Source organism: Erpetoichthys calabaricus, chromosome 17, assembly GCF_900747795.2.
Source record: "Erpetoichthys calabaricus chromosome 17, fErpCal1.3, whole genome shotgun sequence".
Lineage (NCBI taxonomy): Eukaryota > Metazoa > Chordata > Cladistia > Polypteriformes > Polypteridae > Erpetoichthys > Erpetoichthys calabaricus.
Window position 1 is genome coordinate 35,495,217 of NC_041410.2, and position 25,287 is coordinate 35,520,503.

At 36.7% G+C, this 25,287-nt stretch overlaps 1 protein-coding gene across 6 annotated transcripts in view; it reads left to right on the top strand.

The window, feature by feature from the left end:
• The window catches only part of akap13 (A-kinase anchoring protein 13), a 335,986-nt gene that overhangs the window by 96,952 nt on the left and 213,747 nt on the right, over positions 1 to 25,287 (top strand). For all 6 annotated transcript variants that reach the window (XM_051920829.1, XM_051920831.1, XM_051920830.1 and 3 more), the window contains exons 5-7: positions 11,800 to 11,983; positions 13,749 to 13,959; positions 15,207 to 18,636. In XM_051920829.1, coding sequence (XP_051776789.1) covers positions 11,800 to 11,983; positions 13,749 to 13,959; positions 15,207 to 18,636 — 3,825 coding nt within the window. The remainder of the gene's footprint in view (positions 1 to 11,799; positions 11,984 to 13,748; positions 13,960 to 15,206; positions 18,637 to 25,287) is intronic.

The following is a 25,287-nucleotide window of genomic DNA, read 5'->3' on the forward strand; positions in this document are numbered from 1 at the left end:
TCTCACAGACCTGTAACTTCTTCTGTAAGAGGCTCCTCTGTCCTCCACTCGTTACCTGTATTAATGGCACCTGGTTGAATTCGTTATCAATATAAAAGACACCTGTCCACAACCTCAAACAGTCACACTCCAAACTCCACTATGGCCAAGACCAAAGAGCTGTCAAAGGACACCAGAAACAAAATTGTAGACCTGCACCAGGCTGGGAAGACTGAATCTGCAATAGGTAAGCAGCTTGGTGTGAAGAAATCAACTGTGGGAGCAATTATTAGAAAATGGAAGACATACAAGACCACTGATAATCTCCCTCGATCTGGGGCTCCACGCAGGATCTCACCCCGTGGGGTCAAAATGATCACAAGAACGGTGAGCAAAAATCCCAGAAACACACGGCGGGACCTAGTGAATGACCTGCAGAGAGCTGGGACCAAAGTAACAAAGGCTACCATTAGTAACACGCTATGCCGCCAGGGACTCAAATCCTGCAGTGCCAGACGTGTCCCCCTGCTTAAGCCAGTACATGTGCAGGCCCGTCTGAAGTTTGCTAGAGAGCATTTGGATGATCCAGAAGAGGATTGGGAGAATGTCATATGGTTAGATGAATAAAACTCTACTTGTCGTGTTTGGAGGAGAAAGAATGCCGAGTTGCATCCAAAGAACACCATACCTACTGTAAAGCATGGGGGTGGAAACATCGTGCTTTGGGGCTGTTTTTCTGCAAAGGGACCAGGACGACTGATCCGTGTAAAGGAAAGAATGAATGGGGCCATGTATCGTCAGATTTTGAGTGAAAACCTCCTTCCATCAGCAAGGGCATTGAAGGTGAAACGTGGCTGGGTCTTTCAGCATGACAATGATCCCAAACACACCGCCCGGGTAACGAAGGAGTGGCTTCGTAAGAAGCATTTCAAGGTCTTGGAGTAGCCTAGCCAGTCTCCAGATCTCAACCCCATAGAAAATCTTTGGAGGGAGTTGAAAGTCTGTGTTGCCCAGCGACAGCCCCAAAACATCACTGCTCTAGAGGAGATCTGCATGGAGGAATGGGCCAAAATACCAGCAACACGGTGTGAAAACCTTGTGAAGACTTACAGAAAACGTTTGACCTCTGTCATTGCCAACAAAGGGTATATAACAAAGTATTGAGATGAACTTTTGTTATTGACCAAATACTTTTTTTCCACCATAATTTGCAAATAAATTCTTCAAAAATGAGACAATGTGATTTTCTGGATTTTTTTTTTTTTTTTCTCATTTTGTCTCTCATAGTTGAGGTATACCTATGATGAAAATTACAGGCCTCTGTCATCTTTTTAAGTGGGAGAACTTGCACAATTGGTGGCTGACTAAATACTTTTTTACCCCACTGTATATGAGAAAACCTATAAAGGTTACTAGAAAATAATCCTTTAATGGTGTATTGGGGAAAAACCTATATACAGTAATCCCTCCTCAATCGCGGGGGTTGCGTTCCAGAACCCCCTGCAAAAGGTGAAAATCCGCGAAGTAAAAACCATATGATCATATGGTTATTTTTATATATTTTAAGCCCTTATAAACTCTCCCACACTATTATAAACATTTTCCGCACAATTATACAGCATAAACCCTTTCTATTCTCTTAGATATTAGGTTAGATTCGTTGAAATTATGTACGTATGTAAACACAGTTGATATACAGTAAAACATAAATATCATTCATATCACATATGTTACAGCCATTCCGACAGACAGGCCACCAGCAACAAATACAGTGATCCCTCGCTATATTGCGCTTCGCCTTTCACGGCTTCACTCCATCGCGGATTTTATATGTAAGCATATTTAAATATATATCGCAGATTTTTTGCTGGTTTGCGGATTTCTGCGGACAATGGGTCTTTTAATTTCTGGTACATGCTTCCTCAGTTGGTTTGCCCAGTTGATTTCATACAAGGGACGCTATTGGCAGATGGCTGAGAAGCTAGATTGCTTACTTTTCTCTATCTCTCTCTCTTGAGCAGACTTTCTCTGATCCTGACGTATGGGGATTGAGCAGGGGGGCTGTTCGCACACCTAGACGATACGGACGCTCGTCTAAAAATGCTGAAGGATTATCTTCACGTTGGTATCTTTTGTGCAGCTGCTTCCTGAAACGACATGCTGCACAGTGCTTCGCATACTTAAAAGCTCGAAGGGCACGTATTGATTTTTGACTGAAAAACAAACTCTGTCTCTCTCTCTCCCTGCTCCTGACGGAGGGGGTGTGAGCTGCTGCCTTCAACAGCTTTGTGCCGCGGTGCTTCGCATACTTAAAAGCAAACAGCCCTATTGATTTGTTTGCTAGAGATTGTTTTCTCTATCTATGTGACATTCTGTGCTCCTGACACACACTCCTTTGAAGAGGAAGATATGTTTGCATTCTTTTAATTGTGAGACGGAACTGTCATCTCTGTCTTGTCATGGAGCACAGTTTAAACTTTTGAAAAAGAGACAAATGTTTGTTTGCAGTGTTTGAATAACGTTCCTGTCTCTCTACAGCCTCCTGTGTTTCTGCGCAAATCTGTGACCCAAGCATGACAATATAAAAATAACCATATAAACATATGGTTTCTACTTAGCGGATTTTCTTATTTCACGGGTGGCTCTGGAACGCAACCCCCACGATGGAGGAGGGATTACTGTACATACAATGCAAGAAAAATTGTATACAGTAAAATGTGTGTACAGTGACACTAAACTATGTATACATGTAATAAGTACTGTGCATAGAAAATTAATTATGGTTACTCACCAACCATGACACGACGACTTGTCCGATAACGATGAGTTTAATTTTACTGCACAACAAAGGAGAGCGTTACAGCTCTTTTAAAGGATCCTTTTCAGGCGATTGTGTAGCACTGCCGTTCTTCTTCTTCCGGCAGTCTTCAGTCCAAATCCTTAAAGCAGATTCCATCCGGACTACCGCCTTATTACATCCACTTACAACTCGTTTTGCGCCCTGGTTAAAGGACACTGCAGCCGTAGATCTTGTATGCTTTTCCTCCTTTTTAAATAAAAAAGAATCGTGGACTCATTAATGCCGTAATGGCGTCCTACAGCGGTGTAGCTGTTCCCTGCCTTCAACATATCCAAAACTTTTACCTTTTCGGCAATCGTTAGCATCTTCCGTTTGCGCTTGGGCACGGCCCCTGAAGCAGTAGTAGGAGCAGATCGTTTTGGAGCCATAACAAAGAGCTTGACTATGCACAAAGATAAACAAAAAAGAGCACAAAAGTTAACTCTTTACACAGCGAAACACGTTGATGCTGAATGAGCGAGACGAGACTTCCTGGTTAATGCAGCGGAATCGAATTCGGCGCTCCGTCGCTGAGCCAATCAGCACACAGGAACTTAACTGCGTGCTCTGATTGGGTAGCTTCTCAGCCATCCCCCAGTAGCGTCCCTTGTATGAAATCAATTGGGCAAACCAACTGAGGAAGCATGTACCAGAAGTAAAAAGACCCATTGCCCGCAGAAACCCGTGAAGCAGCAAAAAATCCACGTTATACAGTATATTTAGATATGCTTACATATAAAATCCGCGATAGAGTGAAGCTGCGAAAGTCGAAGCGCGATACAGCGAGGGATTACTGTAGTTGGTTTAGCTAGGTGGCAAACTTGCCTTGCATATTTCTACTCTTAGAGCAGCAATTTGTTTTTATCTTTTGCAGTTTTGTTTGCATGAATTAAGAGGTTAGTTTAGAAATTTTATTTTATATATTTACAGTATGGTGGTGATGTGTTTTTATTAAATATTTTGTTTTGAATATTCTGTATTTGCAATGCATAATAGTACACTGGATCTATACATTGAAGTGTAGTTTAAAAGGATGATTTGAATGAAAAGGGTTATATACACTAACCTTTCTTGCTTAAAGATGAAGTTGGTTCGCTGTTCTTTTAATAAGTGTCCTTAGTTTGTGTATTCATTATAAACGTATGTATTCTAAACATGCAATACATATTTACATAGATGTTTAAAAGCAGGTCTGTCATTTTATTTAGTGCAGCGTTTATAGACAAAGCTTTTAATAGGACCATTCTTGTTAGTATACTTTTTGTATTCCCCTGGCACAGGTCTGTTTTTCTAATTTGTTTCCATTATATGCACCCCAGGGGCATCTACAAGTTAAGCCGATTATAGGCTTTCAACCTATGGCTATGGGGGTAAGGAGGGAGAGATTCCACTCTATTCAGAGCAACAATCAAAACCATTAAGTGATTTCTGAAGTAATCCGACAAATGCAATTGAACATAAACAAGATCAGCGCTGAGCGCACGCAGGCAAAAGAGTTTTGTCTTTATAAACAAGATACTTTGAGAGTGAGGTTGCTACATTTGTAAATTGTTTAATTATGAATATACTGTATTATCAAGTAAAATGAAGGTTTTTGAAAAGTGCATCTTTAGACTTGTTTACCAAAACAAAAAAAAACAGGAACACATATAGCCACTATTAAAAGGAGATGCCTCCTTGATAGATAAAGATTAATAAAATAAAAAAAAAAAAAAACGCTCTAAAAGTACAAAGGCTGATCTAAATATTTGTTAGTGCGTTGAAAGACACTATACAAAATAAATGAGGAGGTAGATATAGAGCTAAATTAAAGTCTTAAGTATGCAGAACCATATTAATTTACTTTGAAAGCACTGTCTGGTTTCCTTTGTTATAAAGCCTTAGCTGTTATGTTAAATCAGCACTCTGATTTGGCAAGTGTGCTAGAATGTGCTTGGTCTAATTGAAATTTTACAATGCAATTGATGGCACCACTATAGCTTATAGTTCCGTGTATGTGTATATGTATGTATGAATGTGTATATATGTATATGTATATGTGTCTCTCTATTATTAAAAAAAAAATCTTGGAAGGAGACGAGTCGTGACATGATTGTCTCAGAGACACTTTCACGTCCTGCGAGATGAGTCTTTGTTGGAAGCGATGTAACCACACGCAAGACAAGAGCTTATGCAAAGAGATTTGGAAAAGTCCTGTATGGTTATGTCAGACGCATTTCTTGTAGAGAGAAAGAAACAATTCACTCACGGGCAGTTATATGTTGTGTTGTCACGATGTAATTCCAAACACGAAATCAAAATTCAATGTGATATTGATGAAAAGGTAAAAGCGAAAAAAAAATCGAATATATGGACATAGGTGATATGACAGAAGTGCGCCATGCGCAATGCAGATCACGCAGCACGGCAGACGCAGCAAGCCAGCAGCTGATCAAGCAAAGAGAAGGTAATAAAACTGTATGCATTTCCCATTGTATCCATGTTTATTAGGGGTTGTCTGAGGAGCAGTCGCATCTCCTTGGGGTGTGTTCACAACACGAGCGGCACATACGCGAAGTGGTTGGCGCGTAGCGCATGGATTATTAATGCATAGGGTTGGGGGGGGGGGGGTTGTGGGTAAGCGAAGCAAACAGGGGGCAAAACCCCCTAGTGTGTGTGTGTGTGTGTGTATATATATATATATATATATATATATATATATATTATAAAATGTATGTGTGTGTGTGTGTGTATATGTATACACATTTGCAACACAAGTTTATGCAAACCCCCATTACCTATAAAGGTGGAGGATAAAGAGGCCAACTCAACAAGGAGTACCGACTGTTATTTTATTCATCTTCAAGCACTGACTTTGCTTGGCAAATAAGCTGCAAGCCCATTTTGGAAGAATACAAAAAATTAAGGAGACACGCACTGATAACTTGCAGAGATACATGCAGTAAAACAATAGGGAAAACAGTGCTTACATTTTTTTTGTGCACAAGCTGCTAAGACTGCAAAAATGATAGCAGACTGGTCATGTGGATAGCATTACACACACAGTTCATCATGTGACCTTCCATTTACCTACATAAACATGAAAAATGTTTAAAATTGTGGCATTACTTAAAACTGTTTACCATATATGGAAAAATATTGTTTTGACTCAATGCAATATTTATGCTTCTAGCTGGTTGAAAAGTGTTTTGCATTTTACAATTAAATACTGAGGTAGTTGTATGCTGAGTTAGAAAGCATCTTTGAAAAGCTGATTGTGTAACAGCATTGAGGTAGTTGTATGCTGAGTTAGAAAAATGATGTAAATGATGTAAAACAGCATCCCTTCATTGTCAGTCTGACTTCTAGTAGAACAAAGCAGTCTAAAACTATGAAATGTACACACATTAAAATAAGAAAACTAAAGTGCCTCCATAATAAAATAGCTTCTACTTCATGCACTTTTTTACATGCCCAGTTGAATAAAGTGTGTTTTTTTTTTTTTCTTTCTCATTAATAAACTCTGAAGCAGTTTTCTGCCCAGCGGCTGCATAAGGGTGGAGTGTTTTTTTTGTTTTTGGATTAATTTTTTTTTTTTTTTTTTACTTCAGTCAGCTGTATTATTCTATCTGTGGCTTTTGGGGGTTGGGGCAACAGGGATACGTTATCAGGATGTCGAACTGATGGGTCCATTAGTGCTGGAAAAGATGTGTAGCAGTAGTTGTGTTAATAGGTGACTCTAATTGTGGGTGCTCATTTGAGTAATAGTAAAATGAAATTTTTTTTTCCAGACTGGTTTTATTGGGTTTAAAAAAGGAAGATTAATTATGCAGTTTTAATTGATGTACAGGCATATGAAAAAGTTTGGGAACCCCTCTTAGCCTGCATAATAATTTACTTTCAACAAAAAAGATAACAGTGGTATGTCTCATTTACTAGGAACATCTGAGTACTGGGGTGTTTTCTGAACAAAGATTTTTAGTGAAGCAGTATTTAGTTGTATGAAATTAAATTAAATGTGAAAAACTGGCGCTGCAAAAATAATTTGGGTCCCCTTGTTATTTTGCTGATTTGAATGCATGGAATCGCTCAATACTGCTTACTTGCAACACCAAATTGGTTGGATTAGCTCGTTAAGCCTTGAACGTCATAGACAGGGGTGTCCAATCATGAGAAAAAGTATTTAAGGTGGTCAATTGCGTTGTGCTTCCCTTTGACTCTCCTCTGAAGGGTGACAGCATGGGATCCTCAAAGCAACTCTCAAAAGATCTGAAAACAAAGATTGTTCAGTATCATGGTTTAGGGGAATGCTACAAAAAGCTATCTCAGTTTAAACTGTCAATTTCAACTGTAAGGAATGTAATCAGGAAATGGAAGGCCACAGGCACAGTAGCTGTTAAACCCAGCAGGTCTGGAAGGCCAAGAAAAATACAAGAGCGGCATATGCGAAGGATTGTAAGAATGGTTACAGACAACCCACAGATCACCTGCAGACCTGCAAGAACATCTTGCTGCAGATGGTATATCTGTACATCGTTCTACAATTCAGCACAATTTGCACAAAGAACATCTGTATGGCAGGGTGATGAGAAAGAAGCCCTTTCTGCACTCACGCCACAGAGTTGCCTGTTGTATGCAAATGCTCATTAGACAAGCCAGATTCATTTTGGAACAAAGTGCTTTGGACTGATAAGAAAAAAATTTGAGTTATCTGGTCATAACAAAAAGCGCTTTGCATGGCGGAAGAACACCGCATTCCAAGAAAAACACCTGCTACCTGCTGTCAAATTTGGTGGAGGCTCCATCATGCTGTAGGGCTGTGTGGCAAGTTCAGGGACTGGGGCCCTTGTTAAAATCAAGGGTCGGATGAATTCAACCCAATATCAACAAATTCTTCAGGATAATGTTCAAGTATTAGTCACAAAGTTGAAGTTACGCAGGGTTTGGATATTCCAACAAGACAAATACACAAAACACAGTTCGAAATCTACAAAGGCATTCATGCAGATGGAGAATTACAATGTTCTGGAATGGCTGTCACAGTCCCCTGACTTGAATATCATTGAAAATCTATGGGATGATTTGAAGCAGGCTGTCTGCTTTGCAGCCATCAAATGTAACAGAACTGGAGTGATTTTGTATGGAAGAATGGTCAAAAATACCTCCATCCAGAAGCCAGACACTCATCAAAGGCTATAGGAGGTGTCTAGAGGCTGTTATATTTGCAGAAGGAGGCTCAACTAAGTATTGATGTAATATCTCTGTTGGGGTGCCCAAATTTATGCACCTGTCTAATTTTGTTATGATGCATATTGCATATATTCTGTTAAAAATCCAATAAACTTGATATCACTGCTGAAACACTACTGTTTCCATAAGGCATGCCATATATTAAAAGGAAGTTGCTACTTTGGATTTTTGTTTATCATTGACTGAGCTTTCAAAGAATTAAGAGGCGTTCCCAAACTTTTTCATGACTGTATATGACTAGATTGCATTTGCATTAACACTTAAAGAAATAACATAGGTCCATGTAAACCAGGGGTCTCCAGCCTCCCAAAGAGAGCTACTTTTACAAAATGAAAATGGCAGAGAGCTACTCATGTTTTCTAACGTCAAACTGAACAAGCTTGTTTTGCCTGTACATTTACAAAATGTTGTTGTCCACAACTCACATTTTGCATTAAAACTTCACAAAAAATATTTAGTTCACCTGCAAGTGCATTTTGTAGGTCTGTATGCATTTTCTAGTGTATCTCACACTACTGAATTAAAACATTAATGATGTCAAAACAAAACGATGCAATTCCAAATACACAGATATTACTTATTCATTTGTCATTTTGTTACGTGTTACTGTTTCACTTCACAAGAGTATTCACATGTCTAGTTGCATGTTTGATGTGTTTTTTAGTTCATCAGATGACTGGCACTGCATGGAGTCAACAAGAGAGGTTGGTGTATGGTGGAGTGTAGCCACTTGGGTTCACTCTAATGGAGTCATTTCAATGTTCATCTGTCAGTCTTGTTCTGAAGTTTGATTTCATGACATTCATGTCAGAAAAGGCAGACTCACAGAGGTATGTAGACCAAAACAAGCAGACATTTTCAGAGCTGCTTGGTGAAGATTCTTAGTTATCTGACTCTACTAAGCTCCAGAAATGCTGAGAATGCTGTTGAGACTTTAACTGCACATTATTTTGAGGGTTTACTAATATATAATATCCAATGTCTCTCTGTCTGTATGTATGTTTGTCCGCTTTTCACGAGAGAACTACTTAATGGATTTAGATCGGGTTTTTTCTATAATTAGCTTGAACATTCCGGTTGATTTTGTGACTTCTCTCGTTTCGTTATGTATCATAGTTCGCTTGCGGTACCGTTTTATTAGCACGAATCTGAGTGAGACGCAGAGGGGAGGGGGCGGGGCCCTCCTCACTCACGCTGCAGCTTTGGGGCATGTTCCTTACCCCCGCTTAGCTAGCGAATGAGAGAACAATTGAATTAAACTTTGTTTGATATTTAAAATAAAGTGTTACTTTGGTCTTGATGAGTTTGAGTCCGGATATTGTCTTAAGTGTATGCAACATTGCAAAGAGAGATTGCAATTCAGATTGTGGATTGTGATTTTGTGTTAAAAGGATTATGATACGATTTTTTGGAAAGATTGCCCACCCCTAATTTGACTAATCAAGTTTTCAAATTTATGTAGGATTCATTAACCCTTTGGCAAGCTACTTGGAAAGGGGTTGCGAGCTACCGGTAGCTCGTGAGCAACATACTGGAGACCCCTGATGTAAACTAATACACATAAGTACTTGATAGTGAAATCTAACTGGCCACTCATTTTTGTGGAAATAAAGCTACCCCAATATTAATTTTGGTGTTAATATGTTGATCTTAAGATTGTGAATAAATGAAGGAGAATATGCACTTGAAATTTGTTTTGACGAACCTTGACCTGTAAACACATTCCAAGTAATAATAATATAGACTAGGGATGTAAATAAAAACTGATTAAATGTTTAGTCAATTAAAAGACAAACCCCTTTTAAGAAATTACAGAAATGTTAGCACATGAGTGATCTTGTGTTAAGTACAGCAGCTCATAATCTCACTTAGAAAAAGATAAAGAAAAATTTGAAATTGCTGCTTAGTAAACAATAGACTTGTTGGCTTAAAATCAAAATTGGTCTATTTTACTTGTAAACTTGTTTAACAACTTAGCCTTGTATCTTAACATTTTATGAATATTTTATAGATTTATGGGATTTTCAAAGGTTTGTACTGTTTTTATTTGTGTGTCATGCAGTATACTTATTGGTAAGAAACTTATACTGCATAATTAAAATGGTAATCCATGTTTATAATTACAGCTGACGAATTAGTAATATCTAGCCAGTACATACGGAAAAAACAAAAAAAACTATAAAAAAGCAGTAAAAAAAATAAATAAATAAATTATCGGGCTGCTTTGTTTAGCAGTGACTAAATGTCGAACCTCAATAAGCAGATCTTTAATATCTACCTTATGGTTCACACTTCCTACTATGGGTTTTTAAGGCAGTAGAGAATTGAGGCTTATGTTCCAATTCAGTAATTTTGAAATGTTGGAAAAGAGCATTGACTTTGATTTTTTTCTAATCCACAAATCTGTATATTATTAAAGAACTGAAATGCGTAAAAAACAAAGCTACGTAACTTTTTTAAGATCTGAGAAAATCAAGTCAATGTCTTTTTCCTTCTAAGGCGAATTGTATGACCAGAAATTTCCTACATCATAGAGTTTATGGACTAGAGAGCTTCCTGATGAAATATGAACAGGGATGGAATTTCTGTGCAGCTGAGCAATTTTTTAGTTGACCATAAGTCTCTTGTGAAGTTGTAACATTGCTTAAGGTGTGTGAGAATCCTGTTATAATGTCATGAGTTGCATTGTGGGTTCATTGTGTTCCTTGCACTGCACAACGACCTAACACCCTAGTAATCCAGGATTGTAGGGTCCATGAAAACATTTACAAAATGGTTCTTGAAAATACAAACATTCAAACAAATACACAAAATATGATTTAAGTATATGTATATGCCACAGGTACCGCTTCATATTATAAATTACGTATAGTTACAGTGCTTTGATGGCAAATGTGTAAGTAGCAGAAATGTAGCCTTTTGACACCTTGGCCACTATATGAAACATTCGGAACACTTTTGTGCAGAGCATCATTTCTTATAAGTCATTTTGGAACATAACTGTTGATGAAACAGAATTGGAGAGACAAAAGAGGAACGTATGCTTCCTGAAGCTGCTGTGAGGGTTAGAACTGCAGAAAGTGTCAACACTTTAACTACAATGGGTGCTATGATACAAAGTGTATTGTAGGAAAAAAATATCAATCTGTGATAAAATGCATTAATTTGAGATTTTTTTTGTTGACAGACGTACTGTACCTCAAACTCAGAAGGAACATTTTTCTTAAACCTTTAAACCATTCCCAACTTCAGAGTGAATATGTTCGATATATTTAAGGCTTTTGTTTTCAAGTTTGAAGTGCTTCACTTTAAAAGACAATGTCATTTAATAAATGAATATATATTATGACTGTTAAAAAAAAATAACTGACTTGAAAAATGCTGATCTTATCCTTTAAGGCAGCATGTATTGTACATGTTGTGGAGAGAAGGATGGTCTGAATCAGTAATCTGTGCTGACCTCACTACCCTCTAAATTGCTTTGAAGTTTTTCAACAGACCAGGTACTATCAAGACGTAGTGTAGTTTGGACAGATTTCACTTTGCACTTACATGTATATATTGGCCCTATTTTTTAAACTTAATTTTTGTGTTTATTAGGTTCAGATTTAAATGTAATTGTCATTCCCAGATGTTTTATTTGTGTACAAGAAACAAATTTTTGAGTAAAACATTTGCATAGATCATCATGTTTGGTTTTCAGAATTGCATAATTGTTTTGTTTTCAAAATTTTAAACATTTTCTTTTGTAGATTTGAAGCCCACTGAAACATTGCTACATTTTACAGCAAGGAATGGACTTCTCAGACTATCTTGGTTTCTACTACAAGACCCCTTTGTCAAGTTAGCACTTGTGCTTGAGAATGCTGAGGGGCACACACCACTCAGTTTAGCCAGAGAGAAAGGCCACAGTCAGTTGTTGGAGTTGTTCACTAAGTGAGTATATTATAGCAAATTTAATGGAAAATACATTTTGCATTTTTGTGACATTAGTAGTATGTATGTTAGGAACAACATTTCTGAAAATGTATTTAAAATAGCACACAAACTGATTTACACACAAATACTTCAAACCCCACCCCACCGTCAACACCATCACACTCTTTGGGCCCAAACCTACAGCATCACAGTTTGTGTCATTCCTCAAATCCAGCCACTCCTCATTTTGAGTAGTGAGCTGCTATTATTATTACTATAATATAATAAAAAACATACATTTGTTTTAAGTGTGTAACATCCCATGTAAATTTTGGCTACTTGTAAAAGTTAGAACTTTTTTTTTTTTTTTTATTTATATTACCAGTTTTATTCTGTCAGTGACGTTCACGTGGTACAACGAACTTGCCTCTACCCCTCTGAGTTGATGGCGTCTATCTCCATTCTTTTCACAAGAGCAGCGATGATCGCAGTTGATGTGATTGATGCCTGCTCAGAACTATTTGTTGTACTGGCAATCAAAGATACAATGTTCCGTGACCGCTATCAGACTGTCATGCGGCATTTGCGCTTTGACAACAAATACACCCGTGCAGAACGTATGAAAAATGACAGATTTGCTGGGATCTTGGACATCTGGCAATATTTTGTTGAACTATGCTTTGAGTTACAACCCAGGGCAAAGACTTTCCGAGTCAGTGGTCATAAACCTTATGGAGCCGTTTCTGGACAAAGGCAGAACTGTAACAGCAGACAGCTTCTTCACAGCGCTTTTGCTGGCTAATAGACTGCTGTACTGCAACACAGCTATGCTCGGCCCCATAAGTAAATTGGGACTTCCACCTGCAGCTAAAGTCACTTCAGTACACAAGCAATTCGCCACACTAGTGTTTAGATCTGACAGTGGCATGCTGACAGGTAACTTACTGATGGCAAAGTGAATGCAGCATGTTACCGGAAATAATGGAGGACAACTTGCATTCATCAGTCGGGAAGCTGCGCACGAGACACATTTGGATCTTCCAACATAACAATGATCCAAAACAGAAGGCCAACTTGACCCTCTGCGGCTACAGCAGAAAAAAGTGAAGGTGCTGGAGTGGCTATCACAGTCTCTTGACCTCAGTTTCATTGAGCCACTTTGGGGAGACTTCAAGGCAACCAAAGAATTTACGGGACACGGAGGCTTTTCGCCAAAAAGAATTGGCAGCTCTACCACCTGAGAAAATCCAAGGGCATAATCCACAACTATCACAAAAGACTACATGCCATCGTTGATGCTAAAGGGGTCAATAAACAGTAGTAAGAACTAAGAGTATGCAAATTTTGAACAGCACCATCTCATTTTCCTTATTTTACTATGTTGTGTTTAATGGTTGTACTATTCTTCGACGCCTTACAATTTCATTTCGATTCCATTAAAGTAAATGAAATTCTTTTTCCTGATCAGTTATCTTTAAAGTGTGTTACACATCTTACAAATTGTCAGGGTACGTAAATCTATGAGCATAACTGTATATACCCATACTGTACCTGTGTTACCCTGCTTCACCTAGGAAATTGTGCAAGACATTTGGCCTCTGTTATAGTAATAGTGTCATCACTTAATTGGTGTACACTGTATATATGCATTTTTTTTTAATTTTAAATATGATCAGTACAGGTTTACTTGGTGCAGAGAGCAAAATACCATTGTGTTGTATTGTAACAATGTCCCTGTATAATAATCTTCCTTTCTTGCTTGTATTTATTGATTTATTCTCAGGAACAGTGGGACAGATTTGCACTTATTTGATGACCTGTCTTTATCATCGCCACCTGTCAAGTTACTTTCGTCCACCTATAGAGTGAAGCAGCACCCACAACTGAACACTTTTACTCTCACCTTAGATACAGAGAAATGTCAACCATTCACAAACATTGAAAAGCACATTCAGCAGCTTCGAGATGTAATATACAAGAATTCTTTCAAAGAGGTAATCATATTTATAACATTTATCTTTTTTTACTTGTACAACAAATTGGTTCAACAATCACATCACTGGGATCTTTAAATTATTTATTGCATATCATGAGAGTAGAGTACATTGCAACACTTTTGTGCTTTTGCATAAGATGTTTTTATGTCTAAGCTTCAGCATAGTGTTTTTAGGTGTGTTGGTTTGAATGTCTCATTTTTAAACTAAACTTTAATCAGCATTTGGCCATTTTTGTAAGCAATTCTAAATTATCATAATTTCTCTTTTTAAATTTTGCTTGTAACTCACTGACCGTTTTAATGACTTGTATTTATTTATTAATTTTTTTAGACCAGAGCCCCTCCCACCTTTTGCCTAACTACTCTAGAATTACATTGTTTTATTAACAGGGCAGTTATTAACCAGTCATCATTTATAGTTGGTACGTCTTAGTTAATAGTTTGGAAGCGTTTTTTTTTTTTGATTGCTTCTAAAATATGTATACTTAATTGGTTAAAAGTGGAGAATTAACCATTTTTACCTAGTACAATATGATTATTATATACTTCTGTTAGCATTCAGTTTGTTCCTGTAGTATATATAGACCACATTATGAAAGCAGAATGGACCAGATGAGTCTATATTAGCTTTTTGAGATTTTTCTTGATACACAGAAAGATAGTCTTTTTACATAAAAACAGTTTGTCTCTGCTATCTTCAAGAGTAGTGCAGTCTTGCTGATGTTCAAAGCTAACACTTTTTTTGTATATGCTTATCATTAAGACACAAGGGATGAGAAAGTGAAGTGAAGCTTGTGCCTTTTCTTTTTTTATATTATACAAAAGATAATAGAAAAAGACTGCATGCAGCTTAAACAAATTGTTTACCAAGCGTAATTTAAGTTACAGGTAACAGTTGTCAGATAAAATAAAGTTACATTACTCTGTCTTATACCATTAATAGTGAAAATATTTTCAGTATTAGATGCACTTTATAGTTTGAATGTTGGCCATATAAACTGTCATCCAAAAATGAAAAAAAAAACCCCTTTAATATATTAACCGTGATTGTCAGGTAATAAGTCCTTATGGCATTAATTGAAATGCACTTTTTCTGTAAAATTGCTGTCCCTAATTAAGTATAACATATCCGATATGTAAATGATATTTCACTCTCTTGAATGATCTGGCCATATTCATATCTATTCTAAAATATGTTGACATTGTTGTTTATGTAGGTATCTTCCAATCTTTTCTTTTCCTTAGGTCTATCTGTGTCCTTCTGCAGAGCTACAGAATGTTGATGAAGCCATTCAGCAAAGTGAAAGTCAGGATTTTTTTAACATGATCCCTTTTGGACTAAGAACTAACCAGAACCTGGCTGAAAATGATCAAGAAAAAGTAGAGCTTGAGTTTAATCAAGCAGACCATAATTTTCAAACTGATTCCAACAGTGCTTACAATATTGAAATTAATCAGGCTGAAAATCAAAAAGCCTTAGAATTTTCTGTTAATTGTTGCTCAGAGAGTAGGGTGCATACATGTGAACATATGACCAAAGACTGTACAAAGGAAAAGAAAAAAGAGGTGGAAGTTGAGTTTACCAGTACTATAGTGGATTCTGGGAATTCTGTGCTTGGTGAGACTGATAAAGCAACCATAACTGCCATTGATTTGACTAGTGGAAAATATACAGAGGAAACTGATACATCATCACTGTTATTCAGCACAGACCAGGAGAGCTTTGCTCATGCTGATAAGCTAAATCAGGAAGTTGAACAGGAGCAAATTAATGAGAACTTGCTACAGACTGCTTTTGATTATGAAATCACACATATGACAGAATCAGTGAAGTATAAAAACACAACAGACCAAAATATGGGACAGATGCAATCTGGAGATCATTTGTCATCTGGCACTGGAGAGATTTGTCAAAGTGGTGAATTTTGTCAAAAACTGGATCTACCTTTGGAAGACCAGTTTTTCTCGGAAAATCCTAATCAAAGAGAAAATAGTGGGACTGAAAGTATTCCTAAAATAGCTAATAATTGTGACCTTCCAGGTTTACTTTATGGTGTTTTAGATCAAAATGGAGAAAACCTTATAGAAAATAGAAGTCATTCTACTGTGACTGAATTTTCAGATGTCTCTGAGAAAGAGTATAAGGTGGACATACCGAGTGAATGCCAAAGGATAGAAGGCATGGTTGTAGATGAGTTTAAGTGTGATGGCTCATGCAGAAATGAAGATGATCATTACGTCTTGAAATCCGAGGAACAGTGTGATAGCACTGAATTGGGAAGAACATATAAGCACATTGCTGAAAAAGACACTGAACTTCTCGCTTCAGAAATTGTCTCACTATCTGAAGCCTCTGATGGCAGTTTGAAAACTGAAATAGAGCATGTTAGCCACTTTGAAAAGAACAATACAAAAGAATGTCAATGTATTTCCTCTGACTTGATAGTTGCTGTCAGAGAGGGTGATATAATTAAAGAAACAGAAGCATATAGTTCCTCTCAAACTGTAAATAATTCACAGCCCACGTTACAAGAGAAAGAAGTAAACTTGGAAAACACTAGAAATGTATCAGAGCCTAATATACTCCAAACGTCAATAAAAGAGGGGCACTGCACTATGGATGTCTTTTCAGAATTTGCAACTGTGCTTGATGCTGAAGATGTGATAAAAGCTATACTAGAGAGCAGCCCTGTACACACACCAATAAATACCACCCATGTGGTTGATCCTGATGATGTGAGGAAGGCTATACTAGAGAACAGTCCTGTACACACAGCAATAGATGCCACACATGTGGTTGATGCTGATGATGTGAGGAAGGCTATACTAGAGAACAGTCCTGTTCACACAGCAATAGATGCCGCACATTCCATTCAAGATCCTATGTGTTGTTTGCCCATTGAGAACGTTAAATGTCTAGCTACTTGTCCTGTGGACTGTAATTTGTTTGTTCCACATCTTGATGCATTGACAGATTATTGTGCTTTACCACCTGGAAAAGATGTTGAAGAGAAAATTAGTGCTTCTGTAGAAGAAAATGAAAAGGTTATGCTTAAAAATAATATACAGACAGTACAGTTCAAAGCTGCTTTTTGTCAGATTTGTGCAACCAAACCAGATGGGATACAAGACAGTAAAGCTGCTGTGTCAGCAGTGGAATGCATTGGCGAAGAAGAGAAACCATTGCATGATAAGGACAATCCAGGTGCAGCTTTAGTTTCAAGTTTTGACTGTGCAAAAAATTCCACAGAATGTAATTGTCAAGGAATTATACAAAATGGCATGTTTGATGCTGCAGTTGCCTCTTTGCCTGATGCTGGAATTATTGCAGATGAAAGCTGTTTGGGCCAAAAGATTTCTTATTCAGAAAACCTTGTGTGTTGTAAAGAGACAGTATTTGATGACAGTGTTGCTAGTCTCTTTATGACAGAAGATTCAGCTGTGGCTGATATGAAACTAGAAAGTTTTGAACAGTCAGCAACAGGCTTATCTTCCAAAATATTTCTGAGTGAGAATGTTCAGGAGGACTCTGGCGGATTTGATCTGAAATTAGAGATGGATTCTGTCCAGTGCACTGACAATGAAGCATTGATTAAATATTGTGAGGCTTTATCTACATATGGAACATATGTCTTACGTGCTTTACAAGAGGAGAAAACAGTAGACCAGCAGGAAAATATGGATGAGTGTGGAATGAAAAACGAGGCTGAACTTGAGAATGCTGTGCTCAATGAAACTAGTTCTGAAGAAGCTGATATTCCCATGATTACTGAATCTGATATCTTAAGATCTGTGCAGGGTGAAAAGGTAGATGACTTTTTTCAGGATGAGATAGTTGAAAATAGTTTGAAATGTCAAGTAGAAAAACATATGGGAAAAGAGGAAGGAGAACTGTTGGCTGGATGCATTGAGAATTCTGCAGATACATGCAAAATACCAACTGCATTTGTTGTGGAACGGTTGCAGTTTGCTGATAATAATGTGGCTGAGCCTAATTTGAAACCCCAGACTGATTTTGTACAAAATACTGCTAGTGACCATGTAGCTAGAGAAAATGAAACTGAACACGTACTGGACACTGCTATACTCCACCCGGATAAGAGGGAGGAGTTTTTCTCTTCAGATACAAAGATAGAATTATTGTACAGTTGTAATATAGAACATGAAGATAATCATAATGTATCGCTGGATAAAGACTTTTCCCTGCCCAGTAAACAAATGCTTACAGAGCAGCCTGCTTTGCAGTCAGAGACTAAAGAAATCGCACCATTTATCTGTGATGATTTGCCTTTAGCTGTTGCACTGAATGATGCCACCAATCACTTAAACAGCAGTCAAACTGTCATAAACACTGAAGGCTTAGTTGAAAATGCCATCGTCAATGAAGTTATAAGTCAAAGACTTTCATTGAAAGAGTTATCTCATGAAGGTTCAGAAAGTGTTTGTACCAAATCTGACTGCAGCATTGCTGAGGAGATGACATCTACAAAGCCTGATACAGGATTTGCATCATTGGATTTGGATTCTGCTCTCATGGGTGACTGCATTACTGATGTCAGATTACTAAATGGTGCAAATGTTTCCTTGGATTTGCAAGAAATCTCCAACAAGACAGTGTGCTCAAATATAGAGATGAAAGGGAGCAATGACACCTTGGGCTTTCCTTCACCTGAAGGTAAATGTGTTCTCTTCCTTAAAATCTGTGTGTTTTGGACTTTTTGAAATATAAAGTATTATGTAATTAGGTCTTCATGCTTAATTATGTAGCTACTTATTTGTGGTTAACCCTTAGTTTAACTTTAGTTTGAATTAAGCTTTATTCAAAAGTTTAAGCTTATGGTGGGAATCAAATGTAAGATATCCATTTTCTTTGTATGTCTAGGTTTTATAATGATAAGCTTGCATCCCCAGGGTTGCTGTACAGTGGCTGACCATGCCCCCTGACCACCAGTGGCCATGCGAAAAGATAGTTTCCCCATGGGGATTAATAAAGTGTATAATCAACATCTCAACTAATTACAATGCATAAACATGAACAAATATGTCTGACTGCACAACATATTCTATGTAGAGCTGGTCAGAAGTTATTTAATGTAAGGGTTTCTCTAGAACAGCAATAATGTACTAAAATTAAAAATTACTTTTGAAATTAAAATACAATGAACTATTCAAATGAAGGGATGTTTGTGTGTTGCATGGCTTGTTTGAGCATTTATAAACTGCAGTGTTATCAGTACTTCATTTGATTAAGCTATTTCTGTGTAGCCTCATATCGTGCCAGTAATCATCTAATAATTGAAAGCAAAATATAAATGTCTGTTGTAAAGACTAATTACGTTGTGGTTTATCTAAATTTAATTAGAAATGACAGGAAGCTTAAAATTTTGGTACTTCTCGTGGTGTGTGGTACACTGGTTGAAATTTGTCAGTCAGGAGGAATTTTGTTTATGATTTTTACCATGTTTTAGCACATAAGGAAGCAACTTTTGTTACTTGTTGTTAAGAGATGCACATGATAAGTGGGTATTCTGTTAACTTCTTGACACAATGCAGCATTGAGCCATACAGCTATAGAGATTGATAAAGAAGGTGATGAATGAATAATGGGCTTTCTTCGTGAAATGGTAGTGCCGATGGAAAGTGGTACTTGGTCATGATTGACTCACTTTTCTCCAGACAGCTGTACAATAATCACAGGAGAAAAAAAATCTCATCACTAACATTTTTTCTGAAAGCTATGATTGCTCCTGTTATTTCAGTTAGCTAAAATTATATAAACTGAATTATATAAACATACCTTAACGTTGCATTGCAATATTTGTATACATTTGGAATGCAGAGTTCACCAGCGCATCTATTGCACATGAAGTGGAATATTGTGAATGGAGTGAGCTTTGTGTGAAAAAAACAATTATATCAAAATTACTTCAGAATGACTGCATTTTACATTTTTAGCTTTGTGCTGTGAGATATACCATTACCATTCAAATATCTGTAAATATGACATAATATTGCTTATATAACTTGACCCTATTCAGCTCTTATGAGGGGGGTATATTAGAAAGTGATAATATTGTTTTAAGTAAAAATACTGTTTTCAATCAGATCACCTATTATTGGAAGATCTGCCGAGTGCTTGGCACTATCTTTGTTGTTTGTGAAATATAACTAAGCAGAAGAAAATAACAGCAAGGCAATCAGTTAATTGTCTGACCTGAGAGATGCAATTTGCTGTTTTGCACTATGCTATGACCATGGGTACAACCTCATCCTTTCATTACTACAGTAGTGGCCAAAAGTTTTGGCAGTGACACAGAGGTTATGTTCTGCAAAATTTGCTGCTTCAGTTTTTGTGGTGGCAGCGCGCATTGTTTTTATATTATTGTGCCGAGTGATCTGATGCGTATTAATTCTTTACAAAGAGCTTTATTAGCATAAAAGGTTAACTTTATCAGACCAATTTTCACTTATTTTATAACTGGTATAAAATAACAGCTAAGTGTCTAGCAAGCACCAAGACAGTCTTCTCCTGAGGGGATCAGCTACAGAATCGTGTTGTCACCAGTGCAGAGCTTGCTCAGTATTGGCAGCAGGTGGGTGTGAGTGCATCTGCATGCACAGTGAGGCGAAGACTTTTGGACAATGGCCTTGTGTCAAAAAGGGCAGTAAAAAAGCCACTTCTTTCCAAGAAGAAAATCAAGGTCAGACTGAATTTGTGCAGGAAGTACAAGGATTAGAGTGCTGAAGACTGGTGCAAAGTTATTTTTTTAGATGAATTCTTCCGAATGTTAGGGACATCTGGGAACTCGAATGTCCAGAGAGAGTCAGATGGGGGGAGGGGTGATGTTAGAGCACGTGAGCTTATTTAGTGCAGCAGGAACAACACACATGTTGATCTTTTTTTTTTTTTTTTTCTTTCAGTACATGTGCCTTCCCTGTTTGTTTATATATCTCTGCCTGTCTGTCTCTCTATTACGCAGTGCTCTGTCTGCGTGTTATGGATCTTAAAAATAACAGTTATAGGGACAGTTGTTCATGTTAATTGCAGTCACAATTGTTAAAAAAATATTTTAAAAGGAGCATCGCACATGAAAATATAACGATTTTATTAACTGACAGTGCATACCAATTTATAAATTTTATGTCCGTTTGAGGTTAAAAAGAAAAAAAAAAAAAGCAACACTTTATCCCCAGTGGGGAATTGAACTCAGGTCTGTGAGGCACGGCACAGCTGCTGCGCTCTTAGAAGCAAATCTTAGCGCACTACGCCACAGAAACTGTTGTATCATCCTTGAAGCTTTTGTGAAAGTGTTTATTTGATCTTTGGAACTCGAGCTTTACACATTCTATAGTTTATGCCTACTACATTTTGTAACATTTATTACTAAAATATGAAAAAGTTTCAGTTTTAACAATGTGTTTACACAGATTACTGTAGAAACGGAACACGCATGAAATGCGTGTGTTCCAAATAACAATCTATTATTTCCACTCTAAAACTCCACTTCACTCCCAGATAATCAATCAAGGCATGAGCTGGGAAAAGTTCATGCACGTTCTAAGTCGGTGGGGGGGATGGAATAGCCGGCTGCTGGCAGCTTGTCTTTTATCAGCACATTTAGAGGACAAAGGATGCTGGCGGAGAGGTGTGAACGAATTTAAGAAGCGATTTAAGGTGGGCAGGATCTACGAGTTTTTTTGTAGGCTGTGGTAATTCTAGTGTTAAGTCACTCTAGATATAAAGGCAAGGTATAGAAGTGTAAAAACAACATCGTATTTATTAAAGTAGAATAATACCAATAGAAGAGAGAAATAGAAACTTGATAGCAAAGACTGGATATATAGTCTTAGATATTTTACTAAATATCAGCAATGTCAAGAGTGGATGGCAGCTTCTTAATTCAGCAATCTGTGTGATGCATAAATTACATTTTCCGACATCCAGATGAAATGGTTTTTCTCTCCCTCTTTTTTTCTGACATGTCTCTCAGACGTAACTTCGTATATAATGGTTTTCTTTTTTGAGTTCTTCGGACAAACCTTATTTATTTTAAAATCACGTGAGCATTCTAGAACATTTGACATTACACACATGACTGACCATTTTGGACTAAAACAGCCAAAAATACCTTGGAGAACAATTCAGATGAATTAAAGTTATAAATTATTATTACTACAATACAAAAAAATGTACAAATGTATTTTGGTGGTACATATTAACCCATAAGAGAGGATGCTTTCAGTGTAAATTTTTTCTTTACATTATTTAGTTTAATTACCTTAAGGGTCTTGTAAGTTCCTTTGTAAATTATTTGATACAATATATAGTTCTTCATGGTTGGTTTGAACCAAAAAAAAAAACTTCTAAGCTTTCTGCAGTTTCAAAAGTTTACAGTTTTATTTTCCAGGATACCTAGCAAACAGAATATGTCATAGATGAGTTTCTAGAGCTTTTAGATTGAATTGACGTAGTGACTTTTATCATTCCTTTCATGTCAGTTCATTTTTTTGGAATTTGTGCATTGAAAATCTATTTCCAGGAACTTAAAGTAGACAGCATGTATGTATGTATATATGTATGTATGTTGAATGATTTTCCCACCAAAAGCAGTATGTAAATTACTAAATGGCAGTTTGTTTAGACATCCTTTTTGTAAGCGGCATGAAGGCAGATTGCAGTTTGATTCATGATCATTTTTAAAATACATTACACTGAGATCAGAGAGGAGACATCATTCTTTTCAGGAAAGCAAAATCATTCAGTATTTACCACAGGTTACCATCTCCTGGTGAACACAATTAACCGAACAATGATAAGCAGATCTGTTCTGTATGGTGGAGTGTTCCTTTAATATGAGTTTGTTTATTTTTTGTTTTTTATTTATTATTTATTATTAGTGTTACTTCACTAATAGGGAATCATTTAATGTGTGCCTGTTCTAGTCCCTGTACAACAGGGGTACTCTGTTTTGGTGTAGAAGGTACGTAGTGGATGCATGTTTTCATCCAAACCAGTTTCATAATTAGAAGCCAGGTCTAGCAGATAATGAAACTTTGAAGAATGAAAACATTAACAAACCATATAATTAAATACCAAGACAAATCTTTATCACATTGTAGATTTTTCATTTTCTGAGAACATTATCCATTTGTTTTGTGGTCTGGAACAGATTTGTACCACTTTGTTCTTCCCACTAATTTATTTCAAAATATTGTTGTGATGCATATATAAAGGTTTATATGGAAGCTTAGTAACTGGAGAGCTGGTGGTCCCTTGTCATATGCGCCTTTTTAACTCATGGCTAAGGAAACCGGCAACAATTAAAAACTTACTGCAGCTGTTTAAAAATTGAAATAGACAAGGAAGTGTTGTGAATCGCAATTTTACTGCCCTGGTCTGCATTGTTTCACGGTGCTCCTGCTGTGAGATGTCACTCCCGTCTCGCCCACTTTTATATAGTGCAGCTCCATTATAAGGATACTTTGTAAGGATCACTGAGTGTCTTTTGTTTAGAAGTTTTATTCTTACATATTACATCTGCCTTCTTTTATGGTGTTCATAATCTCTTCCCCAATTCTCTCTAGTTCTTATGTTTAAAAGAAGTCACTTTTTCATAGTGCAACATCTTCTGTTAAAACACAAACTATAATGCTTTCCTCTCTCTCTGTAGCACTTTGTATTTAAACAATTTTCCTGAGAATCAGAAAATACCTTTTATTTAAGACCACCTGTTTTACATGCAGTTTATTAAAGGTCAACCCACTCTTACTGAAATTACAGTTTCCAATGAGGTGGAGAATAAAGTCAAGACAAATAAATTACACATTTTTTATTTTAACATGATCTTGTGTATTAAACGGTATTTAAGTGAAAAACCAATGGATCATTCAGACACTTGGTTGCATAAAACTGGCATAATTTTTTTTTTTTTTTTGGGGTGAACGGAATGTCAAGCGATTAAAAATTTTTATTGTGATCAGTTGCAATATGTCACACGATTAATTGCGAATTTAACCAAAGTAGTTCAGCTAAATCTAGTAGTTTCCTGTTGTGTGACTGCTGTACAACTTCATAGCTGCTCAAATTCTGAAGACTTAAGCCTTTCCTATTAAGCCTTGATATGTGACACAATTATCAAAACTCACTGAATGATATCTCGTAGCCCTGTATTTTTACAAGTAAGCTGTCTCATAAGGGTTCATTTTGTAATAAATAGTGGTATTCAATTTTTTTTAGATTTTGTCATTTTTGGACATACTGTAAGTAGAGTTGAACATTCATGGATTCTTGTCTGCCACAGATTGTGCTTGTATTTAGCAGTGACATCTTGCATGTTTTAACTCTGAAGTGATAAACTATGGGTGCATTACTTCTGTGATATTTGAGTTTGCCTGCACTAAGTTTGCAAGTATTGACAATTGTGTCCTTTTGAACCAACGGGGACAGTTTTAAATCAAAAGCAACGATTAAAGATTGGGTCTTTCTCAGCCGCCATTAACAGAATACCTTACATCAGACTTTAAGTCAAGGCCCCGCAAAATGTTGCCCCATTTGTACAGTGCCAAAGTTGAGCAGTACTAGTGGAGAATGATCTTGGGTCTTGGTTACTGCTAACAGTAATCATACTGCATGATTTTGTATAATAGTAAACCTAATAATCAAAGCAAATGTTTAATTACAGCCAGACTTTTGACACATATGTAATTAAATATGAGCGATATCTCTAGGCCAGTGGTTTTTTAGCCTTTTGTCTTGGCATGCCACCTTCGGAAATTAGAATATTTTTAAGTACCACCATTTTCTTTGTCTTAAATTGTTGTTCTTTATTCTTAATAGGCACAACTAAAAGTGAGATTTCTTAACACCAACCCCTCACCCCAATAGTGCTTTTGGGAATGTTGATGATTACTGATATTTTTTGTGTAGTTGTGTGTGTCTTTTAGATGTTCTTATGTCTATCAAATGCTTTTTAAATGATCTATAATGTAAAAACAATAGTGTGGTTTGTTAAGGAATTACATTTCCATAGTTCTAATTTAAAAATATGATGTAGTTACATATGATTCCAGATCAAAAGAAGTAGAAAATAAGCGGGTCAGAAAAGTGGATAATAACTGTCTGTTATGAAAGTTGCCTATCTTCTGTTTTATGGAGTCATTATTATCAATGTGGAGTTTCAGGTTTGATAACTTCATGCACAGTTTTGTTTCTGACTTTAGCCTATTCTTGTATTTATTATAAAGGAAGGATGAAGGTTACCAAACATTGGCAATTCTAAATTGTCTAAAGGTTTTTGTTGTGAATTAATAATAGCACTAAAATGCA